Source organism: Podarcis liolepis (genome assembly GCF_965112155.1).
Source record: "Podarcis liolepis genome assembly, chromosome: 2".
NCBI classification, from domain to species: domain Eukaryota; kingdom Metazoa; phylum Chordata; class Lepidosauria; order Squamata; family Lacertidae; genus Podarcis; species Podarcis liolepis.
Window position 1 is genome coordinate 81,578,200 of NC_139555.1, and position 21,165 is coordinate 81,599,364.

General features: G+C 38.5%; 1 protein-coding gene across 4 annotated transcripts in view; it reads left to right on the forward strand.

Moving 5' to 3' along the window:
- Nucleotides 1–21,165, forward strand: part of CACNA2D3 (calcium voltage-gated channel auxiliary subunit alpha2delta 3) — a 482,706-nt gene that overhangs the window by 223,804 nt on the left and 237,737 nt on the right. For all 4 annotated transcript variants that reach the window (XR_014522462.1, XR_014522463.1, XR_014522464.1 and 1 more), the window contains exons 9-11: nucleotides 4,449–4,523; nucleotides 15,846–15,935; nucleotides 18,369–18,482. Coding sequence is in view for 1 of the 4 variants with exons in the window: in XM_083489214.1 (XP_083345340.1) it covers nucleotides 4,449–4,523; nucleotides 15,846–15,935; nucleotides 18,369–18,482 (279 nt within the window). In the remaining 3 variants the exon portion in view is untranslated. The remainder of the gene's footprint in view (nucleotides 1–4,448; nucleotides 4,524–15,845; nucleotides 15,936–18,368; nucleotides 18,483–21,165) is intronic.

The window sequence follows — 21,165 nt, forward strand, 5'->3', positions numbered from 1 at the left end:
AATTTAATCAACTCTTAAAATTATTGTAATTGAATACTGAAAAATAGTTCAGTGATACAGATAAATGGGTTATTTTCCAGATATGTATTGGCTTCATTTCATCCTCTGATAATTTATGTTTCTAAATATACCCATGAATAAATGGCACACAAATGTCCAATGCAGACCTTTCCAGAGTATAAACATAAAAAGATAATGTACCAAAAAAATCATTGTCGCTTTCACGGGTAAGTTATTGCAAAATCTATCTAAAATTGATGGACTAGATGATTGAATTACAAAAAGAACTGTTAAACAATGCACTTGATTTTGTGTGGCCTAAGTTAAAATATAAGGTCAGATCATCAGTGCATGAACAGAGATGTCTGTAGTAAGAAAAATAGACATTTTCTCCCAGTCTGCTTTGAAGTAAAATACTAAGTCAAGCGTTAAATTAACAATATTATCATAAAAAGCATAGTGCTAATTCTGTCTGGGGCTGAAACCTGGGGACAATGCTTTTATAGAAATATGAGTTTGCCATTAAATTAACAACACCCTGGCTGGGATGGAAATTTTAATTCAATTAAAGATTTTCAGCAGTATCATAGCAACTTTTATGGCAGGAGAAAAATATTACTTCCTCAAAATATTACTTCAGCATTATTTTCTTATCATTTTGAGGAGGAAGGACAATATGGTTGACCTTAGAGATCCATCACAGTTGCTCATTTTAATATATGCAGGATAGTCTTGTACTAACTAGAAAAACTATGTGGAAGGTGCACAGAAAGGAGGAGATGATTGCAAATTGCCTTCCTGTTTCAGAGCAGAAGAATAGTCATAGGAAATGAACTACTGGGAATGTGCTGTAGTTCATTGATAAAGGTTATGGCTAACAAGCAGAAGGTCTCAGGTGTAATCCTTGGTAGCTTCAGCTAGGACTGGGTAATAGGACTTCTGCCTGAAACTCTGGAAAACAGCTATCAGTGAAGACCAGTCTTTCCCAACCTGATTCCAGATGTTTTGGACTAGAATTCCCATCAGCCCCAGCCAGCAAGACCAACAAGCATTTTAGTCCAACAACATATTGAGGAGGACACCAGGTTGTGGAAGGCTGATGTAGACAATACTAAGCTAAATGCATCAGTGTTAAAGACTGCTTCCTGTGTAGCATTGAAAACGGACTACATATAAACTTCCCATAAATTGAGTTAATTGTCCCATACCTTGTCCCATGCTATCTAAGCCAATTGCCCGAGACTTGGGCAGACATATTTCCTTCCGGAAATCTTTTAAACTGGAGGTGCTATGTCATTGTCATCTCTGAACAAGGGAATTGTCTGAATAATATATATTCTTTGTATAACCAAGCCTTGTGTTTTTATCACAATGTGCACAATTTTAACTCTTATTGTGGCTTGACCACTGCATGAGAAAAGGGGGACAAATAAAGGGGAATGGAGGAGTTATCAGATCAGAAGCAGAGTGTGGTGAAACACAGGGGTGACAGCAGAGGAGCAGAAGCCAGAGATCTTGGATGTGAAGCATGAGAGAAATGAGAGGGAAAGGGCCAAAAAACCATGAGATGCTGTGATTTACAGAAGTTGGTGGCAAAATAAATAAATGAAATATGCTGTGTCATAAAGATGTTTGTAGTGAAACATCCTGTTACTAAGGCAAAAAGAATGTGGGCTGGTCAGACTAATACTGTACAGCACAGGAATTTCATCAGCCATGAATTCTGGATGTTAGTCACACAGCAAAGCTCTTTATTGAACTTTAAATTTGGTGGTCCCTTATTTAGCCCCATTGGAAGCTTGTATGCTGAATAGTGGGATATATATATATATATATTTTGGTAAGTATGCACTGAAGAGAATATCCTTGCAGGGTTTTAAAAAATGTACCATGGGTGAAAGAGGCTAACAATTGCAGTAATATTATTTTATTTTTAAAAATAAGGGATGAATGGTAAAGACTGGGGTGAAAAATAATGCAGTCATTAAAGGGTAGAATATGAAACTGGCTTAAACTGTGGTTCAAATGACCCTTTGCCAATATTCTTTGGAATTCGTTTGCTTTGTTTCATAAAGTTTATTTTTCACACACAAGCTACCTCCACAGAATCCACAGACTGCTATTTACACTCCCAAAAAGCAGTTTGGGGAATTGATGTAGGAAGGGCAAATGCAGCTGCTGTGTGCATTCTAATTCCCCCTTAAAATATATAAATCCCCAAACTGCTTTTTGAACTTTGCTGAGTTTGAAGAGCAGTTTGGAAAGTTTTATTTTCTGGGTGGCCACTGAAAAGAACAATCTCCCCAAGTTCAGTTGAGTGAACTCCTCTTTGATCTGTATTTTTTATTTAAAAGAGATGATGGTCTTCACAAGGTGTTTCAATATAGAGGTCCTTTTTATGAAAGAGACATAGAGAACAATGATGTGTGGATGTTAACTGGGTTCAGAAACTTCCAGAATCCTAAGATGTCCACAAACCAATCTACCATAAGATATATAAGAAATATATTTTGCAAACAGGATATCTTTAAAATTTAAAAATACCTATGGGTATTTTTAAAACAAATTAGAATATCCCCAATTTCAGTAAATGGGGTTGTGCAGAAAGTGGCCACCAAACATGACTGCACCAAAGGGATGAGCATCTGAATTCAGATTGTTTTATTAATAGGAGATTAGTATTCAGTAATGGTTGACATGGTCCAGATTAAACACCCTTGCCTGTGTGCCAGGGTAATTAATTAAGGATTATCAGAGAGCATTGAACTGTCCATATGAGTGATGGAGGCAGATGTCCAAGATGGAGCAGATTGCAACCACTGAGTGCTTAGCTTAATTGAGGAGAAGGCACAGCACAATAAACCAAGGATGCTCTCAGGCAATTCACTAACCATGCTCCCCCCTGCAGATGAATTCTTGCAACGCTGTCTTCGTTCCCATGTGATAATTAGGCTAAATGTCTGGTGGTTTCACCTACTGGTTGTGATTCTGTTGTCTCTCAGTGTCTGTGCAGAGTGGGAAAACAATCAGGTCCTCACAGCTACCATGTAAATTAAGTTATCAGGGGAGTGGAGAGACACATAAATTCTTTAGGATTAATTGATAATTTTTATACACCACCTCCCCCGCTTGGATCCTACGTTGCTCCTCCATTCACGAAATGCAGAATTTAATAGTTGTTGTTGTGATTTTAAATTTATACCCCTCCCAACTGGCTGGGTTGCTGCAGCCACTCTGGATGGCTTCCAACACTCACTCAATTTTCTTCCCTGACCTTATACTGTACTCACCATTAATGTCTCATAACAATATAACAATATAACAATAATAAGAATAAGAATAAGAATTTATTATTTATACCCCGCCCATCTGGCTGAGTTTCCCCAGCCCCTCTGGGCGGCTCCCAATCGAGTGTTAAAAACAATACAGCATTAAGTATTAAAAACTTCCCTAAACCCGGCTGCCTTCAGATGTTTTTTAAAGATAAGATAGCTGCTTATTTCCTTCACATCTGAAGGGAGGGCATTCCACAGGGCGCGCGCCACTACCGAAAAGGCCCTCTGTCTGGTTCAAATGTAACAAATGTAACTGATCTGTAGTAAAGACTTTACAACCTGAAAAAAGAGACAAGAATCAGGTCCTCACATAAACATGCATTTGTACACCAAGAAAATATTGAATTAAAAATATTTTTTAAAGTAATAAAAAGGCAGACATTAGTAATAACAATCTGATCCAATACAAAAAGTCACAATAACTTTGAAATAAACAACTTATATCAAATAAATCAATATTAAACAATTCATTGGAATCTAACAGTAAACAGTAAAATTAAATATCAGCAAATAATAATTAAACAGTTTATGCTTATCATTTACAATGAAGAATTACTAAACTCTAATCAATAAAAATAACAGCAAGTCGCAATGCATGAAATACCACTAAACTCTGCCAACTTCTCCACCTGATATTCCCTGCACTGCATCCCACACCATTCCTAAGGGTTAACCAGCTCACAGGTGCAGATTTTCAAGAGGGGACAGCAGGCTGTAGAGCAAAGAGGGAGGCAGGACCACCCTTTTCTGTGAATATAAACTCTACTCACAGAAGCGAAGCTACAGTAGAAACCAATGGGCAGTGTCCTGATTTAAATATTTGTTAAGAGTTTGCTCACATGATGCAGAGAACTAGTATCATCCACATTTCAGCCAGGGCCTGACATGAGTGGCACATTCAAATATACATGATGGGGTAGTTTCTGATCCATCCTTTTTGAAAACAAAGTCTATAAGGCAAAGACAAAGCTTACATGTTTGAAAGGAAACCATTGCATTTCATGTTGGTTTTGTGTCTAGATAAATCTTCTCCATTGTTTGCTTTCATTAACTTAGATCTTTCAAAGCCTTGTATTAAATGTCCAACCTTTTCCTCCCACCCGCTGTCTGTAGTACAATGAAGAACTGCACTACGTAGAACCTTGCTTGAATGGAACATTAGTTCAAGCAGACAGAGCCAACAAAGAGGTAAGAAATAATGGAAATTGTATGAAACAGCAAAGGCCATGCATGAGATGACTACCATGATTTCCTAATTGATGAAATCCCATTGTTTGATTGGATGCAATGTATGGTTCCTTTGCTCATTTAAACAACAGGCAGGTGTATGATGAGGCTGCATATGATCAGTGGAGATATCACTGAAGTGTGCCTCTTTCAGGTCAAGGAATGGACCTCAGGGGCTCCGTATTTCTCCTTTCAAAGGCAGGGGAGCATCTGAAACCCTGGAATTCTTCAGTGTTGAGGGGGCTGAGTGCAGAGTCGTGCATGGCTTCAGTAGCCGGCTCCTTCTCCTCCTGCCATGGAGCCAATCTGATAGAAGCCAAAGGAAGCTGGCTCATCTCTCCAGATGAATTTTGGCAACCCAATGCCAATGGGTTCCTGGCTTTTTATGTGGGGAAATACAACATTTTATAAAGTGGCTGGAAATGTTGCTCTGTTAGTGCCATACAAGGACCACACAAAAAAGTCCCATGATACAGGGTGTACTTCTTGCTTAAAATAGAATCTGTATCGGACAACCATAGCAATATACAGTGGTGCCTCGCAAGACGAAAAGAATCCGTTCTGTGATTCTCTTCATCTAGTGGTTTTTTCGTCTTGCGAAGCAAGCCCATTGGCGGATTAGCGCTATTAGCGGCTTTTAGCGGCTTATCGGATCAGCTGATAAGCGGCTCAGCGGCTCAGAAAAGGGGGGGGGGAAACCCCGCAGGAACTCGCAAGACATTTTCGTCTTGCGAAGCAAGCCCTTAGGAGATTCGTTTTGCGAAGCACCTCCAAAACGGAAAACTCTTTCATCTAGCGAGTTTTCCGTCTTGCGAGGCATTTGTCTTGCGGGGCACCACTGTAATAAGTATTGTTGGTTCTTTCATAAAATTCCCGTCTATTATTGGACCACTTTTAGTCTACGTACTTGGTATAAAATCCACCAATTTTTAGGCTTTCTTCTTAATCTGTTCACTGTGTGTTTCCAGAAACAGCTCCTCACTGTGCTCATTGCTGTAACAATATTACCAGGAACTTACCCAGTCTGCCAGAAGATAATTGCTTTCAGTATCAGAATGTAAGCAAAGTAAAGGGTGGTGCAGGCAATCAGATACACATGAAGTGGTCTGGAATACTTGGCAGCCATGGAACATTTTAGCCGATGTCTTCGTAACTGCAGCTAATGAGACTAGGAATGGTTTTGAGGCTTTCAGCAAACTAGGTGACTGTGTGGTGCATTAAAGTTGGGTGGAACTGACATCTGTTGTTGGAATCTGATACAAATGTTCAAGCTCACGGATTCCTTTCTTTGGGCACAAAGGGAAAAAGAGAGAAGCTAAACTTGAGCTTACATAAAAGTAAGTAGGCACTCCGAGCAGAAAGGGCCGTTGACAACAAGAACCTCAAATAGATGTGGCCAATAAAGGGTTAAACAAGAGTTGGCTGCAGACTCTACTCTTGGCTCTCGAAACAGAGATCCCTGATTAATTCATTCTTTTTTCCTGCAGTCTAGAAGAGCCATTAGCTTCATTTCCCTAGATGGTCTTTGGAAAAAGCATTGTGGAGATTTGTGGTGAAGTGGTTGAAATCTCCCAAAGCATGTGGGGAGCCAAGCCGCTTCACACAAATGGCCCCCCACCACACATTTCTGTTTGAAATGGCCACCCATGTGGCAAGGTTACAGTATGAACTGAACCCAAGGTGAAGTTGTTACTCCTTCAACAACAAGTTTGATCTTGCAAGGTGTTGTTGGTCTCTGTTGGTTCCAGTATGGGCTGGTAGTGTCAAATAGCTACCTCAGCTGAACTGCCTGGGAAGGCTCTGCTGATACTCTAAGAAACACAGGGAGCTGCCTTCTCAGACCGTTTGCCCATGTAGTCCAGTATTTCCTGCTCTGACTGGCAGAGGTTTCTCACATTACCCAAACTGTATAGAGTTAGGCAAATTTCCATGGAAAGCAATGTGCTGTAATTTATGCCATTAATATGAGTAAGGGGGGTAGTAATGACAAATGTATCTAGATATATTGTGGCTTTATTTTACAATTGTTCTTAAACAACCCTGCGCTTTAGGTCCATGTATAGTTTTAAGAACGCTATGATTTTGTATCCTTCTTAATACTTCATTCTGTATTGTTTCTGGTGTTGTTGTTTTACCGTGTGATGCAGTCTCCTTTCTGCTTTTACGGATGTTACAGATATATATATATATATATATATATATATATATATATATATATGCTTTCGTAGATTTTCACAGGTACAGGAATGCAGGTTTTGGTGTCTTCGGGTGTCTTCCCGTGTAAGAGTTGGGGTGTCTAGGCACCCCAACTCTTACACGGGAAGACACCCGAAGACACCAAAACCTGCATATATATATATATACACACACACACACACACACACACACACACACACGTTTAAGATTTGGCTGATATTTTTTTTTAATCATTCTTTTAGATACCACAGAAAAAAATGTAGACCATATTCTTAGCTTTACAGTTTGCGTGTTGATCTGAATTATTTTTGACAGATTGAATGTGCTGCTTTTGCCAACTGGTGTTAAGCAATGGTAAACTGACAGTTTGCTTAATGCCATTTTATTCCATTATGTACTTATTAATTAGTACTTGGTGCCACAGTAATTATACTATTGAATAGTCTGAAGATTAATTGCAGAAGCATCCTCTTGTAAAAACATGTGTCCTGTGATGGAAAATATCTTCTGGTTTTACCGCCTTCTTTGGGATGAAAAGAGGGGTGAAATATATTGTGTTCTGAAACCATGCAAAGACGTTTGCCAAAGGGTAAAGATACTATGCTATGCTATACTATACTATACCATACCATATAATACTATACTACAAACAGGGCCCTAACATAGTTTTGAAAGACTAAAGCAGCTGTGGTGATGACTGTTAAATTTTAGCATGGTATAACACCTACAAAGCAGAAGTTCCAAAATGTCTTTAGCAATTCATAACCCAGGTTTATTAAAATATAGTGCAACATATCTCTGTATTAATAATAATAATAATAATATATTAATAATAATATATTAATAATAATATATTAATAATAATATATTATTAATAATAATATATTAATAATAATATAATTTACCCATCCTTCACCTTAATGTCCCAATGAAATATATTGGTTATAACCAGATTAGAATTCGCCTCTTGAAAGTTAGACTGTCTATTATTATTATTATTATTATTATTATTATTATTATTATTAATTGCTTGTATCCCACCCATCTGACTGTGTTGCTCCTTGAACATGTTTATGTCATTTTTTAAAGGTTCTAGAAAGCCTGTTATCTGGGTTTGAGTTAAAGGAGAGCTCAGCCAAACATAATTGTATGTTATTAGTTCATCAATCTAGAACATTCTGTGTTGTACCAGTGGGCTTCCAGTTATGCAGTAGGCCTTCGCCTTCTCCTCCTCTCCGCTGCAGCTCCCTTAACTCTGCTCCAGAGGGAGTCCCAACTGTGGGGCTGCAGACAGTCCACAGGAGCACTGGATGCCGCCCAATGAGCATAAGCAAAAACCCCTATGCCTGGCTTCTCATTATCATCCATGAGAAAGGGGTGCTAGTCCCATTTTCAAGACTCCAATACATTTTTATCTGAGCTATTTTTCAGTGGCCAGATGAAAGTTGTGATTCTATTTACCGTATGTTGTAGCATCTAATTGGTATCCTCTTCATTTTAGTGTCCACTCATAAGGGTGAAGGTAAAATTCTGCATCAACATGCTGCTTGGGGAAAAAATTACCTACTGCTGAGAGTGGATTGCCAAACCTCAAGAGAGCAAACTCTCTAGATAATGGGTGGGTGGGGGATTAGCAATCATGAGTGGAGGGAAGATTTACCTTGGGACCATTGCACTGGAAGAGGAGGGATTAACTCTGCCTCTTGCACAGTTATTCTGACTTAAACTTTCCCCTTCCTCTGCTCGTATTAACCACACATGAAGAATAGACATGTACAGGACTGGCAGCTTTTCCCACCCATAATTAAAAGTACCTTCTGAGAGAATTGGGAAAAGCTTAGATACACCCACACACCTTATTAATTCCAGCATAATAGTTCTGGTTCAATAGTGTTTTCCACCCATAACCCATAGCGTGCCAACAGCTGTATTTAACCAAAGGCGGGGGCAGGGGGGAATGTTAGGCTATCCAGTCTAGGATCTCCCACATCACATCTCATTTGGCCCTGCAATGCAACATTTCTCTCTATGCTCCTTGCACAGATCAATGCAACAATAAGTTCCTACTCTGTATACACCCCACCCATCTTAATTACAGGCATTTTGTAATAAAAAGTTGTTCCAGTAAGTATTTGTGTTGTTGCTTTTTTTTTTTTTACAAAAAGTTTAAATTGTATCTACTTTAGTTGAGACTGTTCATTTGTCAGTTTATAGACAAAGAGAGTTTTGAGAAACATCTGAATCAAATGAAGTATTTTAATGAATTGAGTTAAGTGGCAAGGTTAGTGTCAGATATGACAGGGTGATGTTAAAGTATTTGATATGTTTACATGAACAGCATGCACTAGAATAAATTTATGGGGAGGAAGCAGGCCACCTAGTTCCAAAATGTTTTATTAAGATGTTCTGTTTCTGTTATAATTATAAAACACTGGTTTTGAATAGTGTATGCTTTTTGTGTGAGTGGAATATATGCAACTATGTAGTACCAACTGAGTTTCCAGTTGAAATTAAGTACCATAATTTGATGCAGTCAATTTGTTTTGCATTTCTATTATGCTGGCTTCTCAGTCCCACTTGAAAGGGTTCCCATAAATGTGCTTGTGCTGGTTCATTGAATTTCCCAATATGTTGCTGTAGGAGGCTTGTGATGTCTTACTTTTTATTGTGTATAGAACATCCTTTGCAAAGTGGGGTGCACACAGTGCTTTTTTGGGGAGGGAGGGGGAAACTCAAGGGTACGCAGTACCAGCACCCTTTTTTGTTTTGTTAAAAAGTGCGGTGCTTACTGTAATAATTTCATCGTGAGTACAGTGGTGCCCCGCAAGACGAATGCCCCGCAAGACGAAAAACTCGCTAGACGAAAGGGTTTTTCAGTTTTTGCGTTGCTTCACTAGACGAATTTCCCTATGGGCTTGCTTCGCAAGACGAAAACGTCTTGCGAGTTTGTTCGCTTTTTTCTTAAAGCCGCTTGAAGAGGCGCAGTTGCGACGGACCGTGCTTCGCAAGACGAAAAACATCGCAAGACGAAAAGACTCGCGGAACGAATTAATTTCGTCTTGCGAGGCACCACTGTACCAGAACCTATTTTTTCTACGAAAAAAAGCACTGGGTGTACACATGTACTTCTGTGTCCCATATGTGCAAACCAAGAAACATACAGTGTGTGTGTGTAAGGGGCACACAATGGATTATGCCTTTCTATGGGAATAGGCCACCTAATGATACTCCATGTGCAGTTTGAGGTTGGGGCTCACACAAGCCTGAAACTACACACTGTTGAACCATGTGAACTACCCTCTAGACGGACAGCAGTTTCAAATTTCCATTTTAATGTAGAACAGTTGCCACAAGTGGATATTCCTATCAATTTTCATGTGGTCATGTCAAAGTGCCCCTCTTTGGTGATATGGCAAATTGCCATGGCTGTAAAACTTAACAAACATGGGATTCAAATATGTATGTGTGTGAGAGAGTTTTATCTCTGCCCCCTTCATCCCCCAGCTCCCCCAAGTTTCAGGAATAACTTTGACAGAAGAAGAGCTGGGGCTCAGAAGCACTGCAGGGCAGCTCTATGCAACCACCCCTTGGATCCCAGCTGACGTGGTCTTAGGATCTAGTAGCTTGTGGTCTAGTAGCAATGTGGGGGCATATCCATAAGAACTCTTACCTTGATATGTAAACATTTATGGGAAAAGCAATTCTGTGGTTAATCATCTACCTCTAAAGTGGTTGTGTGGGTCGACCTTGCCATATTCACTCAAAACTAAAGTTCAGTGTATGGTGAAATTTGCAATCATCTTAAGTATAATGCGGGAATCTGGATTTGCATCTCCTTGAGCTAAACAGTAAAAACATACATTTCTACTCTTACATAGTACCAGTCTGGTTTATATTATAGTTTTGTTATTAAGCTGGTCTTGCCTTTCAGTGTATCAATTTGTAAAACATTCCTTTTTTTTCTTTTCAAAGTGGGAAATAGTGCAGACAGTATTTTATCATTGTCTGTACTTTTCCTGCAAAATTACAAACATGTGCAATTGCCTGGTTTAATACGTGTTTAGTTGGGCCAAGAGGTTTTCATGTCTGAGAAACTCCATATTACAATTTCCTACCTCTTAGGAATTATATGACTATCTGATTTAATGCAACTCCACATTTACGGCAACAGTATCACAATTTGCATTCTTGCGTTATACATTAAGCTCTCTCTCACACACATTATTCTAAATACTTCCAGATGAAATTAAGTTGACAGAGCATCTCAGTGATAGATACATAATAAATGAAATTAGGAATAAACCCCTATATATATTGCAACTATAGCTGTGGTAGTGAGTTCTATAATGCTGGTTGGCTGAACTGGTATAATGATGCAGAATGTTCAGCTATCTCATTTATGTTCCTATTGCCCAGTCAATTTATGGCACGATAAAAGCATTTTCCTCATTTGTTGTGCCCAGTCCTCATATCTTTGTTTTACCTTATTTTTTTATTAAAAAGAATGTATGCCATCTTTTGGTAGCGTCCAAGGTGGATAGCAATATACAGTCAAATTTTAGAATATAACAAAAGTTGTTCCTTCCTCTCTCTGCAGCAATGTGAACCTTCTGTTGAATTTTATTTCATCAGCACAGGGTCATATCCAGTTGTGTCTCTTTACTCACAGAAGGCTTCCATGAATGGGAAGCAGAGGTAATTTCTCCAGTTTTTCCTGCAGCCACCTACCAGACTTTCCTTTAACTGACTGGAGCAAACTGGAATCTTATTGCATCAACCTAACTGAAGAGATTTATACTCTTACTTTTGAGTAAACATATATATGGCTGGGTTTTCAGACTTCCAAATTATTGGAGCCAAGTTGAGAACAGGAACCCAGTTATGAATAGGTATCTGCTAGCAATACAATTGACGTGTAGAATTGGAGAATTTTGAAAAAGAAATTCCCCAGTTTGGAAGTCAAGAGTTAATTATAGGCCAAACCCAAATTACTCAAAATTTGAGCCTCATATTGAAATGACTCAACACCAACTCACCCTGCTCCTACTTAATAAAATATGTTCCCTTTCTGTTGAAAATTAGCTTTCTGTGGCAATGATAGGGACTGCTGCTGCGGCCTTTAGCAGGCAGCAGCAGAAACATGTATGCCAGGTTCTTGAGAATTGTGATTTGGGATCCAGAAACCCTGGAAAACTACAAAGTTGCATCAAAGTACAGGGGTTGTATCCAATGCTGTGCAAACAGAGTTCCACTCATGCTGTGGAACTTCTGTTTTCCTCTCCTCCCATGCAGGTTGCCAAAATCTGCTCCGAGGGTTCCCCAATCTGATGCTGATTTTGAGGGGCAGGGATGGGGTGGGGTGGAGGGTACAGGGGAAAAAAGGAAGTTCTATGGCAAACAGAAGTCTGTTGTGCCTTCAGAGCTGCAACTTTGGATATAGCCCCAGAAATCCTGGTGTTCGTGTCCTTGAGCAATCTCAGCAGCAAAATGCGTAATGCTGGTGGTCAACAAAAGAGGTTTAAAGACTGTCTCAAGGCAAATTTTAAAAAATGTAGTATAATCACCAACAACTGGGAAACACTGGCCTGTGAGCACTCCAGTTGGAGAACAGCATTTACAAAAGGTGTCATGGACTTTGAAGGTACTCGAACTGAGAACGCAAGGGAGAAATGTGCTAAAAGGAAGGCACGCTTGGCAAATCCACACCATGATCAACTCCTGCCCGGGAACCAATGTCCCCACTGTGAAAGGACGTGTGGGTCCAGAATTGGCCTCCACAGTCACTTACAGACTCATTGTTAAAACCGTATTTATGGAAGACAATCTTACTCGGCTATGAGTGATTGCCAAAGAAGATGAAGAAGAACTCTTGTCCATTTTGTTGTGATTAAGATATCCTGTCAGCCATCCCAAGGTCTTTGGATAGTAGATGGGGAATAGATAAATAAATAAATTTGCTTATTTCCTGAGTACACACAGTGAAATTCTGTTTACATTGGTGAATATTTATTTGCCAACTTTTGTAGTGGTTTTTCTTTGATCGTACACTGTTTGTTTCAGATTGTAATCAAAGTTTTCCCACAGTGTTTTTTTTTGAAAATTAATTGGTTGATTATTCTAGTACATGCCACTGTCTAATTAACATCATGTTAGCATATAAATATAATGGGGAAAGGCTTATTGCAAGCTTAAAAATTTAAAATCCAAAGAAGTACTACTGGGGAAATGTTCATGCTGAAGAGGCTAAAAAGTTTTCCCATCTCGTATCCTATTAATGTTAAAGGAACACTTTTTTAATTTGTCCCATAGGTGCGTTTCGGTACAGTCTAATTCGTGGTTTCAGTCTCAGAAGTTTAAGGTTAAGGTGGGTGAGAGTTAGACCGTTCCCATCTTTAATTAGGGAAGTTTATTGTTCCCCATTGGAAATATTCAAAAGTTTAAGTCTGCTTATGTTTTCAGTTCCGAAATGTTGCATCACATTCCTTCCCTCCGCTCATGAAAGGCACAGGGACTACTTGTAGCTACAAATGATGTTATATCTCATGCACCAAGCCACCAGTCTTCCTGCTGCCTTTCCAGAATTGTAACGCTGCTGGAGATTGAATGGTGTGGTAATGCCAAGGCAGATGCCATGGTGCACAGGACTTTGGTGTAGTCAAAGAGTCCATGCTGGGATGCCTTTGCCATTCCCTTGAGTTTTCATGGACAGTTTCTAGGGTTTGGACACTGCTTTGTGAGTTTGAATTTTGAGAAACAGTTTGAAAAGCTACTCAGGTAGTGTATCCATAGCAGTGACCAGAGGAGGAATGGCTGCTGAGAGGAGTGCAGAGAGAAGAAACACCATGGTGCATCTGCAGCAACACAACTGGACACCTTCTTCCCCACCTACAACAAGACATGTCTCTTCCTCATCAGTCTCTACAGCTACAGCAGGAGCTGCAACCTTCCAACAGTTTGACTGCAATAGTGTACTCCTCCCTTGTCTCATGACAGACAGATGCCAACCAACAAAGAACTAGAAGGTTAATCTGTCCAAACCTTGGTTATGCAGATTTTATTTTTAATCCCAGGGATAACTGCCCTCCAAATGGTACTGAACTACAACTCCCATCATTCCTGACTATTACCTATGGGTTGATGGGAGTCCAACATCACCTAGAGTGCATCGCATTGGCTGGCCTTGATTTAGCTTTACAGTTAATAGCTGTGCCCATAATGATGTGTGTAGTTGCAATAGGATAGTGAAATTTGCCTTCAGAAGGGACAAGATGCATTAAGGGAACATGGAATCTCTTGGCCTTTTCTCAGCTTTGTAACATAGTTCAGAGGTTTGCAATGTAACATCATCACCAGAAGCCGACTCTCCAGATAGCTTTATAAATCTGAAGATCTCCCCCCCCCCATCCCTGTTCTAGTTCCTAGATTTTATATTCATGATATGCTTCTAAGTTAAGAAGATAAAATGTCACTAGCATTTAAAATGAAACATGTTGGAATAGACATATTTCTCAACGTTTGCTTAAATTTTAATAGCAAAATGCTGTGAAACACATTCCACAATCTTGGCTACAAGATTCATTATGCCTTAACTGCTTATTTAGATCAACAAGATTTTGCCGTTAGGTGTTTTGAAATATTGAGCTGTGTGAACCATATTTACTGGGTCACCATGAACATTAAGCTACACTAATTGCATTGGAAAACCTGCCTAGTTTTGCAGCAGCAACATATGCTTCAAAATTGCCTTAAGCAGGGATTTTTTTCCTTCTCAACTTATGAAAGTTTCATAATATTTTTTCATCTACTAAACCATGTGAATGCATTATTTCAATAAAGAGCAGGAAAAAATGCTTCATAGAGAAAATTTAGAAAAATAACTCATACAAGGAATTAGTGCATACAATTTCCTTTTATGGAACCCTATTTAACAGTGTGCCACTCTTTTCCTTATTAAATCTAAAGGCTACATTTTCATATATATTTTCGTGTGGTAATTTTTTTTAAATTTATATTACTGGTTTTTAGAAAGGGCTGTTGCATACTGAGCTTTTTCAGCCATTTAAAAGAAAATAAAAAGATACAGCAGGCAAAACGAATATGAAATAAAATTCATCCTACTGCAAGTATCTTGAGTTCCATAGACATGGCTGTATTTGTCTATTGCATCTTTAGCAACAGAACATTGTGGCACTTTAAAGACTAACAAACGGATTGTGTTAAAACTTTTATGGGCCAGAGCCTGTGCTGTATTCATAGTATCTCTTGTCTATGCCACCTATTGGTGATGGTTGTATGTATGCAATCTGCTGACCTAGAGCATTGTGTCTTGTTTGCCTAGGACAGTGCAGGCAGCAGCAACCTCCATTTTGTGTTTCAGATGCCGCTAGTCTCTTGTGAGGCCACACCTAGGCCCTGCCTTCCGGAGCTCTGAGGAAGCGTTGTCTTTCTACTTTGTTTGGACTAGCCATCTTAACCAGTATTCCCTTCCTTCCTTGTTCTCCCTTCCTCCTAGTTATTCCCTTTCCACGGTTGACAATAGAAGTTTGATATTGAGACCAGACAGCCGCCATTTCTTCCTGTACATGAGTCCACTGAATTCCATTCTCTGTAGAGACAACACTGTGCATTCTTTAGACAATTTTAAATACTTATTGATTAACAGTTAATGTAAATATCATTGAATCATATAAACTGGTTAAGAAGGCATTGTTCTGTCCCCAGATAACCTATATTGTACACTTTGGACTTAACTTTGAATCATATATCTTATGATTTTTGTGAACTTGTTCACTTGGTTTTTATTGTTGTTGTATATTCTTCGGTACTTTTTCTTTATAAATTGTCACAATAAATATATCTGACAGGCACACTTTTCTTTAAAAGTTTAAAGCGTTCTTCTTGAAACCAGAGGGGCAAAGACCTGCTTTATTTGAGCTTTTTTCCTCAGAATTCGTAAAAAGCACCTGATGCTGTTCCAGAAGCCACATTCCTTGATTTTGCCTTTAAGATTTCAAGGGTAGGTGTAATGCAAAAATCTTCTCAAATATGTTGATTGAAACACCATTTATTTTCTTCTCACCTCCCCAGCACTTCAGGGAGCACCTTGACAAACTTTTTGCCAAAGGAATCGGAATGTTGGATATAGCTTTAATTGAAGCTTTCAACATGCTCAGTGATGTAAGTTACTGCTTTTTGCTAAGTTTTGTTGTTATTGGCCTTTATAAGTTTTGTATTTTGTTTCAGTTGTCACCGGCTTAGGCTGGGGTATTGTTTGGGGTTTTTTGTTGTTGTGGGAAGTTGTTGGGTTTTTTGTATCTTTATTACAGATTTTGTGATTTACGTGGAAACTGTTAAGTTTTGTGCATTTTTTATGTTTTACTTATTCTTTACAACTACTTTTGTTATATTATAGTTTTGTATTTTTTCATGTTGTAAGCTACTTTGAGCGTGGTTTAAACTATGGAAACACACATACATGTATGTATGTATGTATGTATGTATCTTTCTATGAAAATAAATAAATAATGGTTTCCTCCTTACAGATTAGTATCAAAAGACACTGTGCTATATTTTTACAGTGATAATTTAGGTAATTTTCTTTTTATCCAGCAGTATGTGGTATGTAAATCTATTCTTCAGAATTACAGGTTGGCACATTCTCATGCTTAAATGTGTTCTTCTTGTGTTAGTCTACTGAGTCTTGCTTTTCAGACTGGTTCATAGGCTATAGCATTTAAGCTTGACTAATTTCCGCTTATAATTTCTTGTATTTTAGTATAACTTAGCTTGCTAAAGAGCTAAGTTGTTGGTACAAATGATTTTGAAAGATGTGATTGTTACTATGTCCAAACTCTCCCCAACATTTGATAAATTCAACTCCCATAGGTTTCTGTAGGACTACAGAAATGCTTGTTTCAGCAGTCAATGTCTGCTATATCATGTGACAACTGCAATTATCTCTTTTGGGGATAAATGTGATCTTTGCCGTGATTATCTTTTCTTTTTTTAAAAAAAAGTCTTAACCAATTAAATAAAATTCTGTGACATTTCAAAGACTGTTAATCACAACCAAGAGCTACAAATGTCAGGATGCATCGAAATTTTCACTGGTAACTGATGAATCACTGAGTTAATTGTAGTTCATTATAAGGCTCTTGTCATTGTTATTATTATGGAAAAGACATTCATCACTCCTTCTATTCAATAAAAACAAAAAAAAGTTCTAGACACATATGAGGAGATATTACTCATCAAAGCATTTACATTTAATCACCTGCTTTAAAAAGAGAATACGGTAGCTTATTCTGTGGAATATGATAGATTCAGACAGAATAAAGCAATGTTTTAAAATAAAGAGATGAAGACAGCCCACCTCCAAGGTATTTTAATACACCATTTCTTTTTTTTGCATACTGTCCTTGATTTAGTTCAGGAAGAACAACAGGTGCCTTTAGACACGGGAAATGTCCCTTTTCAAAAAGGGTTTTCTACTTTTAGAAGTAATGGGACCTGATTTGGCTGGTTTTATCTTGGCAAGTTGCCATTGAACGCCACATTTGACCATTACTTAGTGGTTGCCAAGTTATAACCCCAGAGGTAATCCCAGAAGTGAAAGAAAATGCAGGTGCTATTTTCCCCACCCTCTCCTCCAATCACCCCATTTTCAGCAAGGCAGACTTGTTTCCCATCATAGTAGGGAATCCAAGTAGGTGGAATCCAAGGCTCAGTAACAGCGCTGAGGGAGCAGTCTTCTGCTTGGTTGTTAAAGAAACAAACACAACCTCCTGTTACTTACTGGCATCTATGCCATTACCCAATTACTGTGTTGCTACATTTGCTGCACAGTCATTGATATAATCTCTTTCTAGATGGGGTGATCTGGGCACTACAAGAACTCCTATTAAAACTGCCTTCCTTACGAAATGAGGTTGGTTTAACTGGAAAAAGATTTGACTGCGAGATTAATTCATGCCCCAGTTTTTAATATGAGCATGCAGAATTACAGGTAACATAATTACTTTGTGCAAGGGAAACATTATGGTGGAACCTTGGTTTCTGTACTTCATTGGTGGCTAAACAATTGGTGGATTCAGGATGGGAGAGAAAAGTTACAGGGTGCCTGAGAAGATGAGGGAGTCTTATCTGCTTTGAAAAATCTATAGATTTAGTTTGTGTTTGGGATTGGGTGTAGGTGTGAGTCCAGGGGAAGTAGCGGGTAGGAGTCCAAGAAGATAAATACCCTAAATTGAAAAAAGAGTCATGAGTAAAATGGGAGTTGTATTTTCCCCTCGCCATTGTGATTGTCAATCCCATTCACCTTAACATTAAAAAAAAAACATGCCAAAATTGTGGCATATTTCCTGCAAATTTCTTTGATTTAGGAAGGTGTACATTTATAGCCCTGATGTAGTACTAAATTCCATAGGGGTTTCATCGGCAGCTTGCTTTTTTTTGAGGGAACAAGCAGGAAAGTGATGGCTATAGCACTGGATGCTTTTCAGTAAAGCCTATGCACACTGGAATGATGAGCATGGTTTTCTTACAGCAAATACTCATTTGCCTAGCTAAGGATTCCAGAACTCAATGAATATTTGTTTGTTTGTTTCCCAGTTCAATCATACAGGACAAGGGAGTATTTGCAGTCAAGCCATAATGCTGATTACGGATGGTGCTGTGGACACTTATGATGCCATTTTTGAAAAGTATAATTGGCCAGATAGGAAGGTAAGTCCATTATATATTGTATCTGTGAAACAATATATCTGATGATGACAAGCTCTCAAATACAAATGTTCTCTACTAGTGGGACCTTAACCAACAGAGTTGTGCTCTAAGACAGATATTTGTCAACTGAAATGCAGAGCAAACAATATCAGGTAATCTTCAATCTGGATTAAAAATGACCAGGAATATGCTTTTGTGCTTGCAGGCTTCTGAAGAGCATTTGGTTGGCCCTTGTGGGAACAGAATGCTGGACTATATGGGCCTTGGGCTTGATCTAGCAGGGCTCTTCTTCTCTTATTATATGTGTGTTTGTTGCATTTTAAAAACCCAACCAAACTTAGAATGGACAGCCTTATTTTCTTTTCATGGGTCATTTCCTGTGTAAATGCATCTTCTACTAGCTGTTGCTTTAAAAAAAATGGTGTTGAGAAACATAATGCAAATTTATGGAAGGATGCATGGGACAGAAAGAGTGTAGCTTTGAAATTTGGGGAGAACTTTAAAGAAATGTGCTTGACATTTCATTTAGTAGAGCTAGGTCCTGGTTGCCTTTTTGGACCAGCCTCCACTGACTTTAATCGGGGAGTAGGAGAAATGAAGAGTGGAAACAATGCAGCAGATTGTAATGATAGAATTCAACAATGGCAACTCACCGTCTGTAGTTGCATTTCAAAGGCTCACTTATCATTCCATGCTAATAACTTGGGAGCACTTCAGCCTCGGGGACCCCTAATTTTGCACATGCTGAACATACTTATAAATCTGCTGCTGGGTTTGCATGACTATTTTACTTTTAAAAAAAATGAATTGCTTTACCATTTGTGGGGGAGCTCAGTGACAGCATAAAATACTGAATTGGGGTGTATTTAGTAATCTGTCTGCTTTATAGTATTCCCATTTACCATATTTTTTGCTCTATAAGACTCACTTTTTCCCTCCTAAAAAGTAAGGGGAAATGTCTGTGCGTTTTATGGAGCGAATGCAGGCTGCGCAGCTATCACAGAAGCCAGAACAGCAAGAGGGATTGCTGCTTTCACTGTGCAGCGATCCCTCTTGCTGTTCTGGCTTCTGAGATTCAGAATATTTTTTTTCTTGTTTTCCTCCTCCAAAAACTAGGTTCGTCTTGTGGTCTGATGCATCTTATAGAGCGAAAAATACGGTACTTTACTAGACTTTGGGGTAAAATGGCATAGAAATTGTGGCACAGCTAGAGTGTAATTTCACAGCTTTAAACAACAGTGAAATTATACTCTAGCCGTGTATCTCTGATTTTTGAGAAAGACAGCTAGACCTAGTAAAGTTGAAATTAAGGTGTGAGTATCTGCTAATTGTCTGGGATTGACTCGGGAATTAATTTCTTCTGATGATTTTATAGAAAATCACCCTTGCCATTCACGAAATAAAAAATGCAAAATGAGCTGCTGTGAAAAGAATTATAATGGTTAGTAATTGCGTTTATGCTGCATGATCAGGCAGGATGTACTTTGTCAGTAGCTGCCTTTTAAAAACATTTTTTGAGAAAATAATAATTCCATTTATGAACTGCTTCCTATAACACATCTTGAAATGATTTAACAACAAAAACATACACAATCTTAGATACAAAAGAATCAGGGCCAAGGTTTGCATACAAACGTGCCCTGAATCATTCATATCTCATTCAACCCATTAAAAATGGTAAATATTCTTATACAATGGTACACTGAATTATACCACACATTAACTATTACATGGGTGGAAACAAAACCTCAGTTAGTAAAGTATTTTTATTGATTTAAGGGGGGCAGCTGCCCTTCCCTGCCCCCCTTAGCTACGTCCAAGAACCATTATGAACAGAATAAAAAAAACCCCACATATGCAAAGGTACCCCAAATTTTATCCCACACAAAACCATTAAAAACAGTAAAATTTCACATGCAAAGGTATCCTGCCTCTAATAATTGTATACCTCATGATAACTTAGTTCAAAGTAGATGTAGTAGATGAAATATGAAAATATTATTTGCCTTGTGTCTTTGGGATTTCTTCCCCTAATATTGTGTGATGTTAATGGTATAAATACACCTTATTTGCATGGTATGGCAGCAGTAGCATCTTCATACATATGAAGGACAGTGTAGATAATAAAAACTGACACATTTCTTCACTTGACACTGATGCTGTTGGCAGCTATTCATTTTGTCATTAAAACCTTTATAAAAGATGTGAAGGGGAGCAGCCTTATTGGCTAGTCTCTGCTGGAGTATATGATGCACATGTCACAATCACTTTATGGCTCAAACTATACAGTCTATTTATACAGTTGCCACTGCTGCTTCCTAAACTTTAGCTCTGGCACCAATCAGGGAACCAGACATCGACGCCTAGGAAGTTGATTGTGTACCTAGGTATGACTCATGTGAAGGCAGTCAGGAGGCTAATCCTGGCCTCCTGTGTGTTAAGTGTAACTTCTGCAGCATGGAGCAGGTTTTTTGTTTTTAAACTTATTTAGGGTCTCACTGCAACTCAGAAGTCTGACCTTTCATGGTTTTAAGCTTCATGGATAACCTGCACAAGTAGAAACCAAGATGTTTAGTTTTATAAAATAAAGACTCATGAGTAAAGCACCATACAAGTCCAAGCTGAGGCAACTATAAAATGCCACATTTCAGTGAACAAACTGTAACCCTGCAGTACACAAGAG